Raw genomic sequence first — 19,000 nt, 5'->3', positions numbered from 1 at the left:
TCACCAATGAATTACATAAGTATCTCTATCTTATTTTATATTTTATTCAAATTTTAATTATCTTAAACTCCATAACCATTTGAATCTGCCTGACTGAGATTTACAAGATGACCATAGCTTGCTTCAAGCCGACAATCTCCGTGGGATCGACCCTTACTCACGTAAGGTTTATTACTTGGACGACCCAATGCACTTGCTGGTTAGTTGTGCGGAGTTGTGAAAAAGAGTTGAGATTACAATTGTGCGTACCAAGTTATTGGTGCCATTGATGATCACAATTTCGTGCACCAGATCTCCAGACTGAGATTAACAACCTTAAGAAGGAAATCCAAGAAGTCAAACATGCAAGGTGAAGAGTCTGATGATGAAGAACTTGACTCTCTTAAAAAACAACCTGAGTTTTCTGAAAAACAGGAAAATGAAATTTCTAACGGCAATAATGGAAAAGAAATCTTGAGATTAATAAATATATTCTCTTTTATGAAATGTCGTGTTAATATCCGAATTGTCGTTAAAGATTTTGTTCTCGAAACCATCGCACTCTTTGACACAGGTGCAGATTCAAATTGTATTAAAGAAGGTCTGAGCCCCACAAAGTATTTTGAAAAAACTAATAAACGTCTTAGCTTGATAACGGGTGAAAGACTTAAAATCAATTTAAAATTAACTGATGCTTTGTTGAGAAAGGGTAATCTTAGGATTCCAACTAATTTCATCACAGCAAAAGATATAAAAAATAATGTAGTCTTAGGGACACCTTTTACAATCCTTTTGTTTCCATACCTAGCAGAGTTTCCTGGAATTACCTCTTATGTTGGTGGACAGGAAACTTTCTTTGAATTTTTAGACTCACCAACCTAGAAAGCTTTAAACCAAATTGAATCCAAAACCAAACAAATTTGTTTTTTGAAAGAAGAAATCTCTTTCAAACCCCTTGAATCCCAACTTTCCCAACCAAGGGTTCAAGATAAAATCAAAAGTCTTTTAAACCAATATAAAAGTTTATCTATTCAGATTTGCCTCATGCCTTCTGGAAAAAGAAAGAACACATTGTTGATCTTCCTTATGAAACAGATTTCAAAGAATCACAAATTCCTACAAAAGCTCGCCCCATTCAAATGAATGAGCAGCTTTTGCAGCATTATCAAAAGGAAATTAAAGATCTTTTGGACAAAGGATTAATTCGTCCAAGTAAAAGTCCTTGGTCTTGCACAGCTTTTTATGTCAACAAGCAAGCTGAGATAGAACAAGGAACTCCCAGGCTTGTCATCAATTACAAACCTTTAGATCAAGCTTTACAATGGATTCGTTATCCTATCCCAACAAAAAGGATTTGCTCAATAGGCTAAATTCAGCAAATATCTTTTCAAAATTCGATATGAAATCTGGTTTTTGGTAAATCCAAATCAAAGAATCTGACAGATATAAAACTGCATTTACAGTTCCATTTGGTCAATATGAATGGAATGTAATGCCTTTTGGTCTGAAAAATGCTCCTTCTGAATTTCAAAAAATCATGAACGACATTTTCAACCCATATTCAAACTTTGCAATCGTTTACATAGATGATGTCTTAATCTTTTCTCAAACTTTAGAAGAACACTTCAAACATGTTAAAACTTTATGTACGTCATCCAGAAAAATGGAGTTGCTGTTTCCAAATCAAAAATTGTCCTTTTTCAAACAAAAATCTGTTTTCTTGGTCATATGATTTTCCAAGGAACAACAACCCCAATTGAACAATCAATTTTGTTTGCAGAAAGGTTCCCAGATTATATCATTGACAAACCTCAGCTCCAGAGGTTCCTAGGATGTCTTAATTATGTCTCAGATTTCATTCCAAATCTTAGTAATCTTATTAATCCTCTTCATGATAGGCTTAAGAAAAAGCCTTCACCCTGGACTGACAAACATTCTGAAAATATCAGATTTCTTAAAACTAAAGTTCGCAATCTTCTGTGTCTTTACCTACCTGTTCCTCATGCATTCAAAATCGTTGAAACAGATGCATCTGATTTAGGATATGGTGGTATCTTAAAACAAAAATTGCAAGATAAAGAATGTATCACTGCATTTACATCAAAATATTGGAATAGTACTCAACAAATCTATTCCATAATCAAAAAAGAAATTTTAGCCATAGTTTTATGTATCACAAAATTTCAATCTGATTTACTCAATCAAAAATTTTTGGTCTGAGTTGATTGCAAATCGGCCAAAGAAGTCTTACAAAAAGATGTTAAAAATCTTGCATCAAAATAAATTTTTGCCAAATGGCATGCTATTTTAAGCGTTTTTTATTTTGAAATTGAGCACATCAAGGGCAACTCAAACTCTCTCCCTGACTTCCTCACACGTTAATATTTACAGGCAATAACCAAGAACAGGATGCCTAAAAAGGCAATTATCGCCTCTTCAAGAGGCAAAGGCACATGCATTTGCTTAGCCCTTTCAAGGCCACCCAGGCAATCTCAATTTGATCATGAATCTAGGACTTCTACCCAACAACCCTCCAAAAAAGCAACCCAACAATCTATTGAACCATCTACTAATCAAGCCAAACAAACTAAGGCAGATTACGCCTTCCCAATCTAAACCCTTTTGGCGTTACAAGACCAAAGGGTCACCAAAATCAACAAAAAATCTTGGGCTGATATATGCAGTGAGTCAGATGAAGAATTTGACCTAACCCAACTCATATCCCAAGCAACCAAACAAAAAATAATCGCACATAAACCAAAAGAAAAAGGCATATCACTAACACCACAAACATCTTCAATCACAACAAAAACACAAAAAGCCTAAGCCAATTATATCCCCACAAACAAAAATTCAAACATTATCCAAATGGAGCCTGAATTTTGGGATGAATCTCCAAACAAAGCTATCCCAAAAAGCTTTCCTACTGGATTCCATTTCAAACCAATCTCACCCAATAAAACTCACCAATTTTATGAGTTCATTTTAGTAGACACTGACTCAGTATTTATTAAACACTACAAGGACAAAACCAATCCTGAACTTATAACCCATTCAACAATCCAAATCCTTAAAGTCCTAACCCCAAAGTATTTTGGGAACAATCTAAACAAAAATTAAAAGTTTTCTCAAAACTATGACCCAATAGGTTTTAATTATTGGGACTACATGGAAGCCTGAACTAAATTATTTTGGTTTCAAAATACTCAGTACAGACATTCATGGTTAATTTATTTTAAAAGAAATTCAAACTATGTTTTTCCAAATTGGTTCTACAAATGTTGGGACTTCTTTGGGCCAATCTCAGAAATCTTACCCTCAGCTACCGATGAAGGGTATAAACTATTTCAATCAAGTTTTGACATTCAGGAAACATGTGTTCCTATAATGTTAAATTTTTTCTCAATTTTCTCATTGTCATGGGTATTCTCGTGGCAATATCAATATACAAAACTTGACCATCCTAAAGCATTCCCAATCTTACAAAGGCATGCTTATGTCAAATGGTGGTCCCAATTTGATTCATCAATGGCCTATCCAGAAAAGGTCAAAGAATGGTTCAAAACCAATCCCAAGAGTCAGAAGATCTCAGACCCAGAAACGGCCTCATTTCTCAATCAAAAGGCACAAATTTAGGCAGCCCTTCCAGGCTCACAATCGAAGCAATCAATCAAAGGAAAGCTTCAACTGATCCTTCACTTGCTTCAAGAAGATGAAGAGTCCTCATCTAAAGAAGAAAGTGATGTAGAAAGCAAAGACAGTCAAGTTGAGGAACACTATTTCGAAGTTTGTCTAGCTGATGATTAAAACCAAAAATATTGTAATAATGCCAAGACAATTACTGGAACTATTTGAAACTGGTACTATGGCTATAGTCTAGGTCATGTTTACCTGTACTGTAGAAACAATAAAATTTTCAATTATAAAAGGAGGCCTCGTTCTCATTGTGACGTACCCTTCATTTTACACAATCATAGAGATAGGATAGAGAGAGAAGCTCTGAGAGTTCCCTTGTAAGCTCTCTAGCTCTTCTTCTTCCCCCTTCTTCTTTTCAATCATATTTCCAATCAAAAAAATATAATTTTATATCATATATCTCTTTCTCCCTTAGCTAGCGTAGGCGGACTACCGCTAGTTCTAGCTTTCTTCTAATATTAATGGCTGGTTTTATCATACCGCCTTACTAATTATTTATTTTATGCATTTTTACTTTCTGCTTCTTACATACATAATTGCATTTTCTATTTTTGCTACACCTTCTTCCCCTTCCCCTCCTTGATCTACTTCGGGCCATCTGGTATCAGAGCCTGATGGGAAAGTAGGAATATTATTATTATCATTAAACTATCTCTGAGGTTCATGGATCTGAAAATTATGTTTACTATTCATGTTTAAGTTTACTATTCATGTTGTTAATCTCTGTACATATGAAACAAAAATATTCTTTAAATCTGGAAGTACGGGCTATTTAATCTTATCACTTAAACGAACTGTAGCACTAAGACCCTTGTTGTAGGGTAGTAAGGCTATGGATTTAAAGAATGAAAAAAATGAGAAAAAAGAGTTATAATTCCCAGATTCAAAAATTTGAGTGATAGTTTAGTGATAATATAAATGTTCTGTCTGAACCAAAGGAGGGAAATGATATCAGATTCTTTTTTAATATGTCTAACCTCTTCCATTCACTCTCTAGACGTCTCTCTATTAGGGGATCTTCTTCGTCTTCTTCCTCCACTTCTTTACCCCATTCTTCCAATCATCTTACTGAGAAAGTAGCTCGGCCTGAGGAACTTTCTCCCAAACACAATATCTTTGAAGAAGAAGTTTGCTTCGAAGATATCAATCAAGCCATAGACAATTGGAAAATATCTAAAATCCCTTAAGATGAGTTATATATTCGTGATGACAACAAAAGAAAATCAGATTACATTATCGAACCCGTTGAAAACAATATTCCTTTAGGACCAGATTCCGGCGAGGAATTCCATCTTTTAACTAAGCAATCTATCAGAGAACATGCCTGTCACTACAAATATCTTCACATAGGGTATGTCCAGGTTTCTGTCAAACCTCTCATCAAAGAAGGTCTTAATGCTTCCATCCTTATGTGTCTTAGAGATATTAGGCACAATGATTTCCAAGATTCCTTAATCGGAACAGTAGAAACAAGTCTAGGACACGGTCCCAAGGCTCATAACATGAAGGAAGGAAGGATCTATCCCAGCCGCTTTAAACATCCAAATTCATGGTCATAACATGAAGGAAGGATATATCCCAGCCGCTTTAATCTATAGGATTCAATACAAGGTCATGAACACTTGTAATTCTAGAGTCCTTAAATCCAGTGACTGTGAAACTACTTTGTTCGTCACAGACATGACAAAGGCCAACATCACGGTCCCAAGGCTCATAAGGTGGGATGAAATTGACCTTCCCCAGTCATGGTCAATTGATCGAGCCATTCCAACACAACCTAGACAAGCACCTCTCTTATGAGAGATAAAATAGGATGAATCAGGAAGAGTAGAGATTTTCTTTGACCTAAAAAGATTCAAATTTCAAGTCCACTTGACCATATGCATCCTTACCTTGACCCTAACCCCATTACAACCTATGGGAAAGTCCTCATGATATTTGTATTCATGCATGAAATAATTGTTGATTGTTAGATGAAAAACAAATCTTGGAAAGCATGATTAGGGGAGAATTGAGTGAATCAACCCCATACACTTGAGTGACTAGAGAGGATACACATCCGGTGAGGGTTCGATCGCTCAATTACATGTTTCCACCCATGATCATCTTTTCTTGCAAGTTTGTAAAGTCTTTCAATAACTCAATTCAATTGTGGGTTTGATTTGATTGCTATTGCCTTAGCCCTTGTACTTATATATGTATTCTTAGAAGTTGATTTATTTTGACCAAGTAGTTGCATTTATTTAGATAGCTTGCATTTAGGTAGTTTACATTGAATAAATGTTGATACCCTTTGCTTCTTTCTTGATTTTAGCATGAGGACATGCTTAGTTTAAATGTGGGGAGGTTTGATAAACCCTAATTTTGTGGTTTATCTTGTGCTTATTTTAGGGGATTTTATCACCTTTTCCCATATTTATTCAATGAAATAGCATGATTTTGTAATTCTTCCTTAAATTGTGCTTAAGTGTAAAAACATGCTTTTTAGGCCCTTAAATTGGTGATTTTAATTCACTTTAATTCCATTTGATGCCTTGATGCGTTTGTTGAGTGATTTCAGGTTCATAAGGCAAGTATTGGATGGAAGAAATGAAGAGAAAAGCATACAAAGTGGAGAATGCATGAGGAAACAAGGATTTGGAGTACATCAACCCACGCGCACGCGCAGAAGACGCGCACGCGTGGAAGTGAAGCTGCATAGCGACGCGTATGCGCACATGACGCGTACGCGTGGATAGGAAAATTGCCAAGCGACATGCACGTGTGACCCACGCGTACGCATCGATGCTCGCATGTGACTCACTTAAAGGCAAAACGCTGGGGGCGATTTCTGAACTGCCCAGGTCCAAATCCAACTTGTTTCTGAGGGTATTTGATGCAGAATTGAAGATTGAGCAAAGGGAGAGCATTTAGTTAATCATGATGAGCCTTTAGTTAGTTTTCTAGAGAGAGAAGCTCCCTCTTCTCTCTAGAATTATGTTAGGATTAGGGTAATTTCTCTTAGATCTATATTTGATTACTTGATTTCATCTTGTTTCTTCTACAATTTCTTGCTTCTACTACTTCATTCTCTTAGTTTTCATGTTAATTTTCCTTTAATGTCACTTTTATATTTGCGAATGCTCATGTTAGATTTGGATCTCTTTAATGAAATTTGATGTTGATGTTCTTTTATTATTGATTTGATTTGTTGATTTATTTTCCTTGCAATTGGTAGTTGGTAGCTTTTATTATTCTTGCACTTTTACCATGCTTTCCATTTATTCCTTCCAAGTGTTTGATAAAATGCTTGGTTGGATGTTAGAGTAGATCTTGAGCATTCTTGGCTTGGAAAGAGCAATTGGGTGATCTTGAATCATGAAAACCCAACCTATGTTGGTGATCTAGAGTTGTTAGTTAATATTATTTTCATTGACGCTAATCTCTTGCTAATTCAACTAGTAAGTTGGTTAGGATTTTTGGATTAAGATTAACTAGTCTTGTTTGACTTTCTCTCATGGAAGATAACTTACACATTCTTCCAACATTGGAGATGACGAAATAAGATAAATTCTTGTTTATTATTGTGACGTGATTAACTAGTCTTGTTTGACGTTCTCCCTATGTGAAGATGACATGATACCTTCTTCCATTTGTTGGAGTTGACTAAATAAGATGAATTAATCATTGTATGACTAGGATAGAAAGCCTATATTCTCAATCCTTGCCATGTATGTCTCTCTTTATTACTTTCTTTCTTTACTTGCTTGATTTACTCTTCTTGTCATTTAAATTCCTTGCCCATTTATTTCTTTGCACCTTTATAAATCAAACCCCCCCTTGCACCTTCATAGCCAATAATTAACCACTTCATTGCAATTCTTTGTGAGACGACTCGAAGTCTAAATACTTCGGTTAATTTTCATTGGGGTTTGTACTTGTGACAAAAATCAAATTTTTGCATGTGAGGATTCTTTGTAGGTTTAGGACTATACTTGCAACGAGAATCCATTTGTGAAATTCTAAACCGTACGTGAAGCAGAGCATCACAGACGAAACTTTTTTTCTTCTAGATCTGAGGCAGGAACATCTAATGATTTTGCTTCAGCAAGAAGTTTTATTTTGTGACTTCACAATCTCAGTTTTCAACTAAAATTCCCAGATCCACAAACTCTGGAATTAATATTTCAGGGTTACAAAATAATTCAAATATTTCTCAATCGATTTATCAAACTAATGATGATGTTGATTTACTATCTATTCAATCTCCAACATATTCTTCTTTGAATGATGATGCCCATGAGTAGCATAGAATTTGTTATGGACAAAGAATCCTTACGTAAAAATCTTTACTCTAAGGAGTATGATCATATTCTTCTTTGAATTTCTTTGAATGGTATTTACGTATATATACAGCTTCCCAAATCTCATCATTTAAAGAAAAGTACTACAATTTTCTCAATGATGTTAGAATGCATATTCCTTTCTTTGAATAGTTTCATGCTTATTCCAAAAAAAATTATATCGATTATCCTTTTAAAAATAAAAATCATTCACCATCAGCAAATGTTATTTCGACTTGGAAAGTTAAAGATGGAAATTTAATTAGATATGAGTTTCCTCCAAAAGGATCTTTTGTTATTTCAAATACGGAAGGACATAACCCATTTATGGACTCTCCATTTAAAACAAAAAATGTAGATGAAGCTGTCTCCCCAAAAGATATTAAAAATCTCATTGAGCAATCAAATTACACTAATAGACTTTTACAATGTTTGGGTGACAACCTTTCATCTTCAAGATCTCCTTTGTCTTTGAAAAATGTCCCTGAAGCCTTTACTTCTAAAACTATTGAAAAACCCCTTTTTAAACCTTTCAAAACGAGTAGCAAGGCTAAACTTCTATTCTAAAACAAGAATCTACTGATTCTGAAGTCATGCAAAAGATCGACCAACTTTTAAATTGTCTTAGTACTGTCCCTGAAACTCCTACAAACTCTGGTGAATCTACCTCTTGTATACAAACTCGCTCATCTAAGGCCATTAATGCCCTTGACCAAGCCTCTAATGAGTCTTCTTCAGACCAAAGTGATGATTCTGACAAATCAACTCTCAAAGTTAGCCCAATTATGACCAATTCTATGACTAAGTGGAAAGGTTTAATCAAACCCTCTGTGCATAGTTATAATCGTATATCTGCCCCTGATCTAGCTCTTGAAGAAAGGGAACTAGGTTTTGTCAGCTTCAATGCCAATAATGTCTATGAATGGAATATAGATGGCAAAACTGAATACAACATCATGAGTATGCTCCAACATATGACCATGGTAGGCACAGCCTATCAAGCTGCTCATGAAACCTCTAAAGAAGAAATAGCCAATGTTATTGTTTCTGGGTTCTCTGGTCAACTCAAAGGTTGGTGGGATAACTACCTTTCTGATGACCAAAAACAATCAATCTTTTCTGCTGTAAAGGTTAATGATCAAAATGAACCCATCATTGGAGATGATGGGGAATCTATCCGTGATGCTGTTAACACCTTCATCTTTACAATAGCGAGCCATTTCATAGGCAACCCATCTCTTTGGAAACATCGTTCTACTGAATTACTTTCCAATCTCAGATGCAAAACTTTGTCTGACTTTAGATGGTACAAGGACACCTTTCTTACTAGGGTCTATACCAGAGAAGACAGTCAACAACCTTTCTGGAAGGAAAAATTCCTAGCCGGACTTCCCAAATCCCTAGGAGATAAAGTTAAGGACAAAATTCGTAGCTTAACCCTAGATGGGATAATTCCCTATGATGTGTTAAGTTATGGTCAAATTATCTTTTTCATCCAAAAAGTTGCTCTAAAGATCTGGCAAGATGATAGAATCCAATGGCAACCTGCTCGTCAGAAAATACAAAATCGTATCGATTTGGAAACTTTCTGTGAACAATTTGGTCTTCCTGCTTGTCATCCAAGGAAATCTAAAAGACCATCCTATCAAAAAGTTTTTAAACCTAATCCTGAAAATAATTTCAGATGATCTAGAAAACGTTTTCAACAACCTCAGAATGAAAAAAATTTCCAAAAGAACTTCTAAAAGTATCCCCAGAAAAATCCCATTATTTGCTATACATGTAAAAAACCAAGACATGTTAGCAAATACTGTAGGTTAAAAGGAAAGATTAATAATCTGAACCTTGATCCTCAGATTGAGGAACAGATTAACAATCTTTTAATTGAAAGTTCAGATGATAATTCTGGACCGGAATCTTTACATGATAGCAATAATATCCAAGTTGATGATATTGGATCACCCTCAGATTCTGATGTCAAGGAAATTAATATTTTATCCAAAGATCAAGACCTCTTATTTGAAGCTATAGAGGCTATTGGTGATCTTGAACAAAAGAAAGACTTTTTTTCTAAATTAAAAAAATCTTTACAAAAAAGAGAAGAAGCCCAAAAATCTTGTCCTTAGCAATATATATGATGTCAAAACCATTTTTAAAAAATTAGAAAAACAAGTTTTTCGTCCTATAACCATTTAGGATCTCCAGGCTGAGATTAACAACCTTAAGAAGGAAATCTAAGGAATCAAAAGAAATCAAGACAATCATCAACTCATTCTATCGCAATTAATGCAAGGTGAAGAGTCTAATGATGAAGAACAACCTGAGTTTTCTGAAAAACAGGAAAATGAAATTTCTAACGACAATAATGGAAAAGAAATCTTGAGATTACTAAATATATTCTCTTTTATGAAATGTCTTGTTAATATCCGAATTTTCGTTAAAGATTTTGTTCTCAAAACCATCGCACTTTTTGACACAGGTGCATATTCAAATTGTATTAAAGAAGGTTTGATCCTAACAAAGTATTTTGAAAAAACTACTGAGCGTCTTAGCTCGATAACGGGTGAAAGACTAAAATTCAATTTCAAATCAACTGATGCTTTTATTGAAAAGGGTAATCTTAGGATTCCAACTAATTTCATCATTGCAAAAGATATAAAAAATAATGTAGTCTTGGGGATACCTTTTTTAATCTTTTTGTTTCCATACCTAGCAGATTTTCCTGGAATTACCTCTTATGAGGGTGGACAGGAAACTTTCTTTGAATTTTTAGACTCACCAACCCCAAAGCTTTAAATCAAATTGAATCCAAAACCAAAAAAATTTGGTTTTTGAAAGAAGAAATCTCTTTCAAAACCCTTGCATCCCAACTTTCCCAACCAAGGGTTCAAGATAAAATTAAAAGTCTTTTAAACCAAATTGAAAAGTCTATCTGTTCAGATTTGCCTAATGCCTTCTGGAAAAGGAAAGAACACATTGTTGATCTTTCTTATGAAAAAGATTTTAAAGAATCACAAATCCCTACAAAAGCTCACCCCATTCAAATGAATAAGAAGCTTTTTGTAGCATTATCAAAAGGAAATTAAAGATCTTTTGGACAAAGGATTAATTCGGCCAAGTAAAAGTCCTTGGTCTTGCTCAGCTTTTTATGTCAACAAGTAAGCCGAGATAGAACGAGGAACTCCCAGGCTTGTCATCAATTACAAACCTTTAGATCAAGCTTTACAATGGATTCGTTATCCTATCCCAAACAAAAAAGATTTGCTCAATAGGCTAAATTCAGCAAAAATCTTTTCAAAATTCGATATGAAATCTGGTTTTTGGAAAATCCAAATCAAAAAATCTGACAGATATAAAACTGCATTTACAGTTTCATTTGGTCAATATGAATGGAATGTAATGCCTTTTGGTATGAAAAATGCTCCTTCTGAATATCAAAAAATCATAAACGACGTTTTCAACACATATTCAAACTTTGCAATCGTTTACATAGATGATGTCTTAATCTTTTCTCAAACCTTAGAAGAACACTTAAAACATGTTAAAACTTTTATATACATCATCCAGAAAAATAGACTTGCTATTTCCAAATCAAAAATTGTCCTTTTTCAAACAAAAATCAGTTTTCTTGGTCATATGATTTTCCAAGGAATAATTACCCCTATTGAACGATCAATTTTGTTTACAGAAAAATTTCTAGATTACATCATTGACAAACCTCAACTCCAAAGGTTCTTAGGATGTCTTAATTATGTCTCGGATTTCATTCCAAATCTTAATAATCTTATTAAGCCTCTTCATGATAGGCTTAAGAAAAATCCTTCACCCTGGACTAACAAATATTCTGAAATCATCAGATTTCTTAAGACCAAAGTTCACAATCTTCCTTGTCTTTACCTACCTATTCCTCATGTATTCAAAATCGTTGAAACAGATGCATTTGATTTAGGATATGGTGGTATTGATGAACCATTTTTTTATGGTTTATCTTATGCTGATTTGAGTGGTTTTTATCAATTCTTTACTCACTTATTCATATGATTTGCATGAATTTACAATTCCTTCCTAGTTTTATGCTATGATTGAAAACATGCTTCCTAGAAGTCTTTTAATCGTATATTTTAGTTCTCCTTTATACCATTTGATGCCTTGATATGTGTGTTAAGTGTTTCAGTCTTCATAGGGCAGGAAAGGCTTAGAGAATGGAGAGGAAGCTCGCAAAAATGGAAGGAACATAAGAAACTAAGAAGATAACCAGCGAGAAGCGACGCGGACGCATGGCTCACGCGACCGCGTGAAATGGAGAAATTGCAGTGACGCGTGCGCGTGCCTAACGCGCACGCATGGATTGGAATTCTGCAAAGCGACGCGAGCACGTGGTTGACGCGAACGCGTGACACGCCAAAACAACCAGCGACACGTGCGCATGACCGATGCATACGCGTGACATGCACGATTTGCAGAAATCTCAGAAAATGCTGGGGCGATTTCAGGCCGCGTTTTGACCCAGTTTTTGGCCCAGAAACATAGATTAAAGTCAGGGAACATGCAGAGACTCAATGAGCTTTTCATAATTCATAATTTTAGGTTTAGATGTAGTTTTAGGGAGAGAGAGGCTCTCTCCTCTCTCTTAGATTTTAGGATTAAGATTTTTCTCAATTTTAGGATTGCTTTTCAAGTTCCAGGTTCAATGTTCCTTTAATTTAGGATTCTTATATTTTCATTTATTCCATAGTACTTTTCCATTTAAATCTATTATTTATTTAATTATTTCCAATTGAATTTTTATTACCATGTTCCCTTTTATTATCTTCAAGGCATTTTTATTCAAGTAGATTTTCCCATTTTGGCTTTGGTTGAGTAATTGGTAACACTTGAGTTGTCAAACTTAGATGTTGATTGATTATTGGAAATTGCTGATTGATTTGGATCCCTCTAAAGCTAGTCTTTCCATAGGAGTTGACTAGGACTTGAGGAATCAAGTTGATTAGTCCACTTGACTTTCCTTTATTTAGTAAGGGTTAACTAAGTGGGAGCAATGAAAAATTCTCATCACAATTGAGAAGGATCTGTTCTTGTAATTGGAAGTTGTTGGCTAATTCTGTATTTACTAACGCTAGACCTTCCCAAGGGAGAGGACTAGGACTTGCGAATAAGAGTTAGCTCAACTACTTGACTTTCCCTTATTCGGTAAGGGTTAACTAAGTAGAAACAACAACCTATTGCTATGAACCTTGGGGGATCCAATTCTCATACCTTGCCAAGAGCTTTTACAGTTGTTGACTTTATTTTCTCTGTAATTCACTCTTCTTATTTCTTAATCCAAAACCCCAATTTACACATCTCATAACCTATAATAAGAACACCTCCCTGCAATTCCTTGAGAGACGACCCGGGGTTTAAATACTTCTGTTATCAATTTATTTAGGGGTTTGATACTTGTGATAACCAAAACTTTTGTACGAAAGGATTTCTGTTGGTTTAGAAACTATACCTACAACGCAAATATTCTTATAAAATTCTAGACCACACAAAAGTCCTCTCGTCAAAATGGCGCCGTTGCCGGGGAATTACCAACGTGTGCCTTATTATTGGTTATTGTAAATATTTTATTTTGCTTGTTTATTTGTTTTTATTTTTTTGTTTTTAATTTTTATTAGTTACTATGAGTTCTCACCCCCATCACTTTGAGTTTGGTTCCAATGCTATTGCAAGGAATGGAAATTATAACAGGAACATGCATCAAGGTCAAAACAATCAGAGTTGGACGGAGCCACGAGGATCTGATCAACCCTTTCGTCAACAACACCATCCAAAATACCATGGACGACGACCATTCTACATTGCATGCCAAGACAATAGTTACGATGGATCACTTCGTGACAACCAAACTCCACCAAATTACTATGGTCAAGAGCCATTCCGAGGTGCGTACCAAGATGATAGATATGGTGGATCCCGTTGTAGTTACCAACAAGCTCCATCATATGCCAATGAACCACCTCCTCAACATAGCTTTGAACCACCATACTCACAAGCCCCTTTACACCATTTACCTCCATATGACCCCAACCCCTATCCACCCCAATTCCAACCCAATTACTCCCAAGAACCACCACTTCCTTATGCACCATGTCCATATCCATCAACCCAAGAATCAAAGGAGCGTTTCAAGGAAATAGTGAATAAATTTCATGCAACCCTTCACCAATTGAATCAAGCAATAAATCGATTACCCTCTCGACGTTCAGACACTCAAGAAACCCCCATGGCTTCATGTGGGCAATCTGATGAAGAACGCAGCATGAGAAAGATACTAGAATCTCCAATGGACAGTAAGAACCATAATTTTGTACTGGAACAAGTGGAGGAAGCTGAAATTATCAAAGAAGAAGAATTGGTTGAAGACTTAGGAGATGCTGAACCTCCATGGGAAAGTCAAGTTATAGAGCCTCCTTCAAAGACGTTTGAAATTGATGTTGAGGAGGGTGTACAACCTCCGAGGCATATCATGGTTGAAGACTTTGAAGGAGATGATCAAGAGATCGATTTAATCATTGATGAATTCTTATCCACAATTGAATCCTCTCTTATTGGACTTGACATGAAGATTAAATAAGAAGAAGCACAACTTGCCAAGCTCTTGGTTAATAATGAAGAAGAGATCGAATTGGAAGAAAGCTACCAAGAGGAAGAGGTTGATATTGAAGAGGCTTGCAAAGAGGTGAAAGTTGTCAAGGAAGAACTCAAGGGAATGGAGCTGGAAATCACCTTGCCAATGCTATTGGAGACCTCTCCCCCGAAACCATCACCATCCATCCCTTCATTCAAGTGGGTAAACCTCTCATATCTAAGCTTAAATAGCTCACTTGAATATGCTTTGCTTGAGACGGATGGGCAACTTAAAGCTCTTTGTGGCTATAAGAGCAAACAGGAGATGGTTAGTGGTAGGAATCGTCATGCAAGATTCAATATGGTGGAAAGCTCAAACTTTAAATGCAAAGGCTGGTGTAAAGCTCAACTGAATGGGTCTAGGAATTTGTTTGGCCGCTTTAGTGAGAATTCAGATTGCTTGTCACCCGGAGGGAATCAGGATGATCAACAAGAAGACGGGTGCAAAAGCAAGGTCTGGGACCCCAAAATTCAGTCTAGAAATCAATACTCTTAGGGCCTTTTCACTTGCTTTAACCTGCTTGAAAGCTTTCTACGCCTAGTTTGGGATCCCGGAGGCCATTGGAATTACAATCATTGGGGGCAGTTTCAGGATGAGTTCAAGCACAAGCCTCCATGACAAAGAGCTCAACAAATGTCCAACTTAAGGATTTTAACTAAAAGTACTAGGTGGGAGACAACCCACCATGGTATATTCTTTCATTTTTGTTCTTAGTTTTATTTTATTTTATTTTTATTCATGCTCATTCATAATTTCTGCATAGTCATCTGTATTTTGCATTTTGCATTCTGCATACTGCATACAAAAAAAAACACGCACGCGACGCGTAAGCGTCGCTGACGCGTCCGCGTCATAGTTGCGTTGGGAAGAAACTAAAAGTGAATAGAAAGTCACACGAAAGCGTGGCTGGAGGCGTGCCTTAGGCACAAAAATGTCCATGCGACCGCGTCGTTGACGCGTTCACATCATTTGCGAAATAGCCACGTGACGCGTCCGCGTTACCCACGCAAATGCGTGGCCCTGCAAAATCGACGTAAATGGGTGTATGGCAATAAGTTGTGATGGAGTGGGGCTGGAACCATGCTAGAAGCACAAGCCCTACCACGTGAACGCGTGCCCCACACATCCGCGTCATTTTTCAAAATATGGCCATTCACACGAACGCGTCAGCCATGTGAACGCATCACCCAGATTTTTGGCAAAACGCGTATAAAACAGAGAGTTGTGCGAACGCACGGCTGGACTCGCGCCAATCGCACAAACCAAGCCACGCGACCGCGTGCCCACGCGTCCGCGTCGCCTGCGCCACACAGCTTATCTAGATCAACGCCAACTATCTTATCTTTTCTTCCCCAATCCTAATTTTTCCCTCCCCCTTCTTATTTCTTTCTTCTTCCTTCTCATTTTTCTTTCCTCATTACATTTAAATTCTTTCATCCATTGCATTTTAATTTTGTGCATATTTTTATTTTCTTTTCTAAATTTATTATTTTACCATTGGTGTTAAATTTTCTTTTTCAACTGTTACATCTTTTCTTGAATTATTTTGGTGCTTAGTGACTTGCTTTACACTGTTGGGTAATATCTTATACTGTCTTTCATTACCTACTCTTCCCCTTTGTTGCAAATTTTTTGCAACATTGTTATGCCATTTGCTTCCACTGTTTTCTCAATTGCATGTTGTAGCTACCATGTAATTGTGATCCTCATTATTTGGCATTAACCCAGCCATATTTTATTTTTTTTTATCTTTCTTCCTGGGTTACTTTTCTTCTTTTACTCTACTTTCAGGCTGGCCACTGAGAAAGGGAAAGGGAAAGCTTCTAAATGGGGAGATAAACAAGTCCATCGGCACAATCTTTAGAGAAAAGCATTAGTTGAAGCAACCCTTCTACTTGCACATCTTAGCATGCACCGAGGACGGTGCAATCTTTAAGTGTGGGGAGGTCGATACCGATCTCCATGGGTTAGTTATTTTCTTCTCAACACCAATGTCTTATTTTTTTTATTAGTTCATTGTTGCATCTGCATATTTGATTACATGTTTTCTTGATTTTCTGCATTTAGTTACTACTTGGTTGAAGTAATATTTTCTTTTTCAAGAAATTTTTATAGTATTTTACTAATTTAAATTGAAAAATTTTTTCTGTTAAAACTTGTTTGAAGTTGTATTTGGAACATAGTTTAAAAAGCTAAGAACACACAACCTGTGAGATTTGAGCTTATTTATATGGTTACATTATTTAACCATAAAATTTTATTCTTGTGTGTTTTCTTCCCTATGATTGCAATCTTTGCTTTGTTCCATTCTATATGTCCATTATTTAGTGTATTTACATGCTTGCATATAATTGAGGCCATTACTTATTTAGCTCACTTATCCCAAATAAGCCTACCTTTCAGTTACCTTTGTTAACCACTTTGAGCCTATTAATCCCATTTGTTCTATATTCTACCATATTACTAGCCTTAAGTAGAAAAACAAATAAATATCCCAATTGAATCTTTGGTTAGCTTAAGGTAGAGATTGTGTATCAACTAAGTGTGGGGAAACCGTGGGAACATGGGTTAATAAGGGAATGTGTTATGTTTTTACTTTGATAAAATATTGGAAATTTGGGTACCTACTCATGTGAGACATAATAATACAATATAAATAAATAAATAAGGAGACAAAATTACCCCAATGCTAAAGTTAAGTTAATGAAGAGATCAATGCACATGTGATAAAAATTAAAAGAAAGGTTGATACATGAGTATGTGAAAAATGCAAAAAAAAAAAAAATGGGAATTTTGGGTAGCCAGGCATGATTTTAGAGAGTATGTGTGTATGTTAGGTGAAAGCTTAGGTTAATTAAAGATTCATATTATAGCTCACTTGGCCATACATATATCCTCACCCTTACCTTGGCCCCATTACAACCTTGAAAAGACCTCATGATGTTTGCATTGGTACATTAAATTTTTGTTGATTGGTTAGATGAAGAACAAAGTTTAGAAAGCATAACTAGAGAAGAATAGAGTGATTACCCTATAAACTAGAGTGACTAGAGAGCATATACAACATCAGTAAGGGTTTAGTGCTTGATTCTATGTTCACTGCTTTCATGAGCTATCTTCTTACAAGTTTACTTGTTTTTATTGTATGATTTGAATTAGTGGAATTTGGTTTGCATTTGTCTTGGAGAGCTTGTTTGCTTTTAACCAAGTAGATAGAATAATTTTAGCATATAGTTGCATTCATATGCATAGGTTGCATTGCATTGCATTGCCTGAGTCTTATTTTTCCCTACTCATTTATTTTATCTCCTTAAGCTAAGCATGAGGACATGCTAATGTTTAAGTGTGGGGAGTTTGATGAACCATTATTTTACGGTTTATCTTGTGCTGATTTGAGTGGTTTTTATCAATTCTTTACTCACTTATTCATATGATTTGCATGAATTTACAATTCCTTCATAGTTTTATGCTATGATTGAAAACATGCTTCCTAGAAGTCTTTTAATTGTATATTTTAGTTCTCCTTTATACCATTCGATGCCTTGATATGTGTGTTAAGTGTTTCAGTCTTCATAGGGCAGGAATGGCTTAGAGAATGGAGAGGAAGCTCGCAAAAATGGAAGGAACACAAGAAATTAAGGAAATGACCAGCAAGAAGCGACGCGGACGCATGGCTCACGTGACCGCGCGAAATGGAGAAATTGCAGTGACACGTGCACGTGCCTGACGCGTACGCGTGGATTGGAATTCTGCAAAGCAATGCGAGCGCGTGGTTGACGCAAACGCGTGACACGCCATAATGACAAGAGACGTGTGCGCGTGACCGACGCGTACGCGTGACATGCGCGATCTGCAGAAATCTCGGAAAATGCTGGGGGCGATTTTGGGTCACATTTTGACCCAGTTTTCGGCCCATAAACATAGATTAAAGTCAGGGAACATGCAGAGACTCAATAAGCTTTTCATAATTCATAATTTTAGGTTTAGATGTAGTTTTCGGGAGAGAGAGGCTCTCTCATCTCTCTTAGGTTTTAGGATTAGGATATCTCTCAATTTTAGGATTGCTTCTCAAGTTCCAGGTTCAATGTTCCTTTAATTTAGGATTCTTATATTTTCATTTATTCCATAGTACTTTTCCATTTAAATCTATTTTTTGTTTAATTGTTTCCAATTGAATTTTAATTACCATGTTCCCTTTTATTATCTTCAAGGAATTTTTATTCGAGTAGATTTTCCCCTTTTGGCTTTGGTTGAGTAATTTGTAACACTTGAGTTGTCAAACTCAGCTGTTGATTGATTATTGGAAATTGCTGATTGATTTGGATCCCTC

At 35.9% G+C, this 19,000-nt stretch overlaps 1 protein-coding gene across 1 annotated transcript; it reads left to right on the top strand.

Annotated features, from left to right (window-relative positions):
• LOC107607342 lies at positions 343-1,349 on the top strand. The gene is made up of 2 exons (XM_016309310.1): positions 343-580; positions 1,015-1,349. The coding sequence occupies exons 1-2, from the start codon at positions 343-345 to the stop codon at positions 1,347-1,349; spliced, it is 573 nt and encodes a 190-aa protein (XP_016164796.1).

This window comes from Arachis ipaensis, chromosome B07 (assembly GCF_000816755.2).
Source record: "Arachis ipaensis cultivar K30076 chromosome B07, Araip1.1, whole genome shotgun sequence".
In the NCBI taxonomy this organism is placed as follows: Eukaryota; Viridiplantae; Streptophyta; class Magnoliopsida; order Fabales; family Fabaceae; genus Arachis; species Arachis ipaensis.
This window is presented reverse-complemented; position numbering and strand designations above follow the sequence as displayed.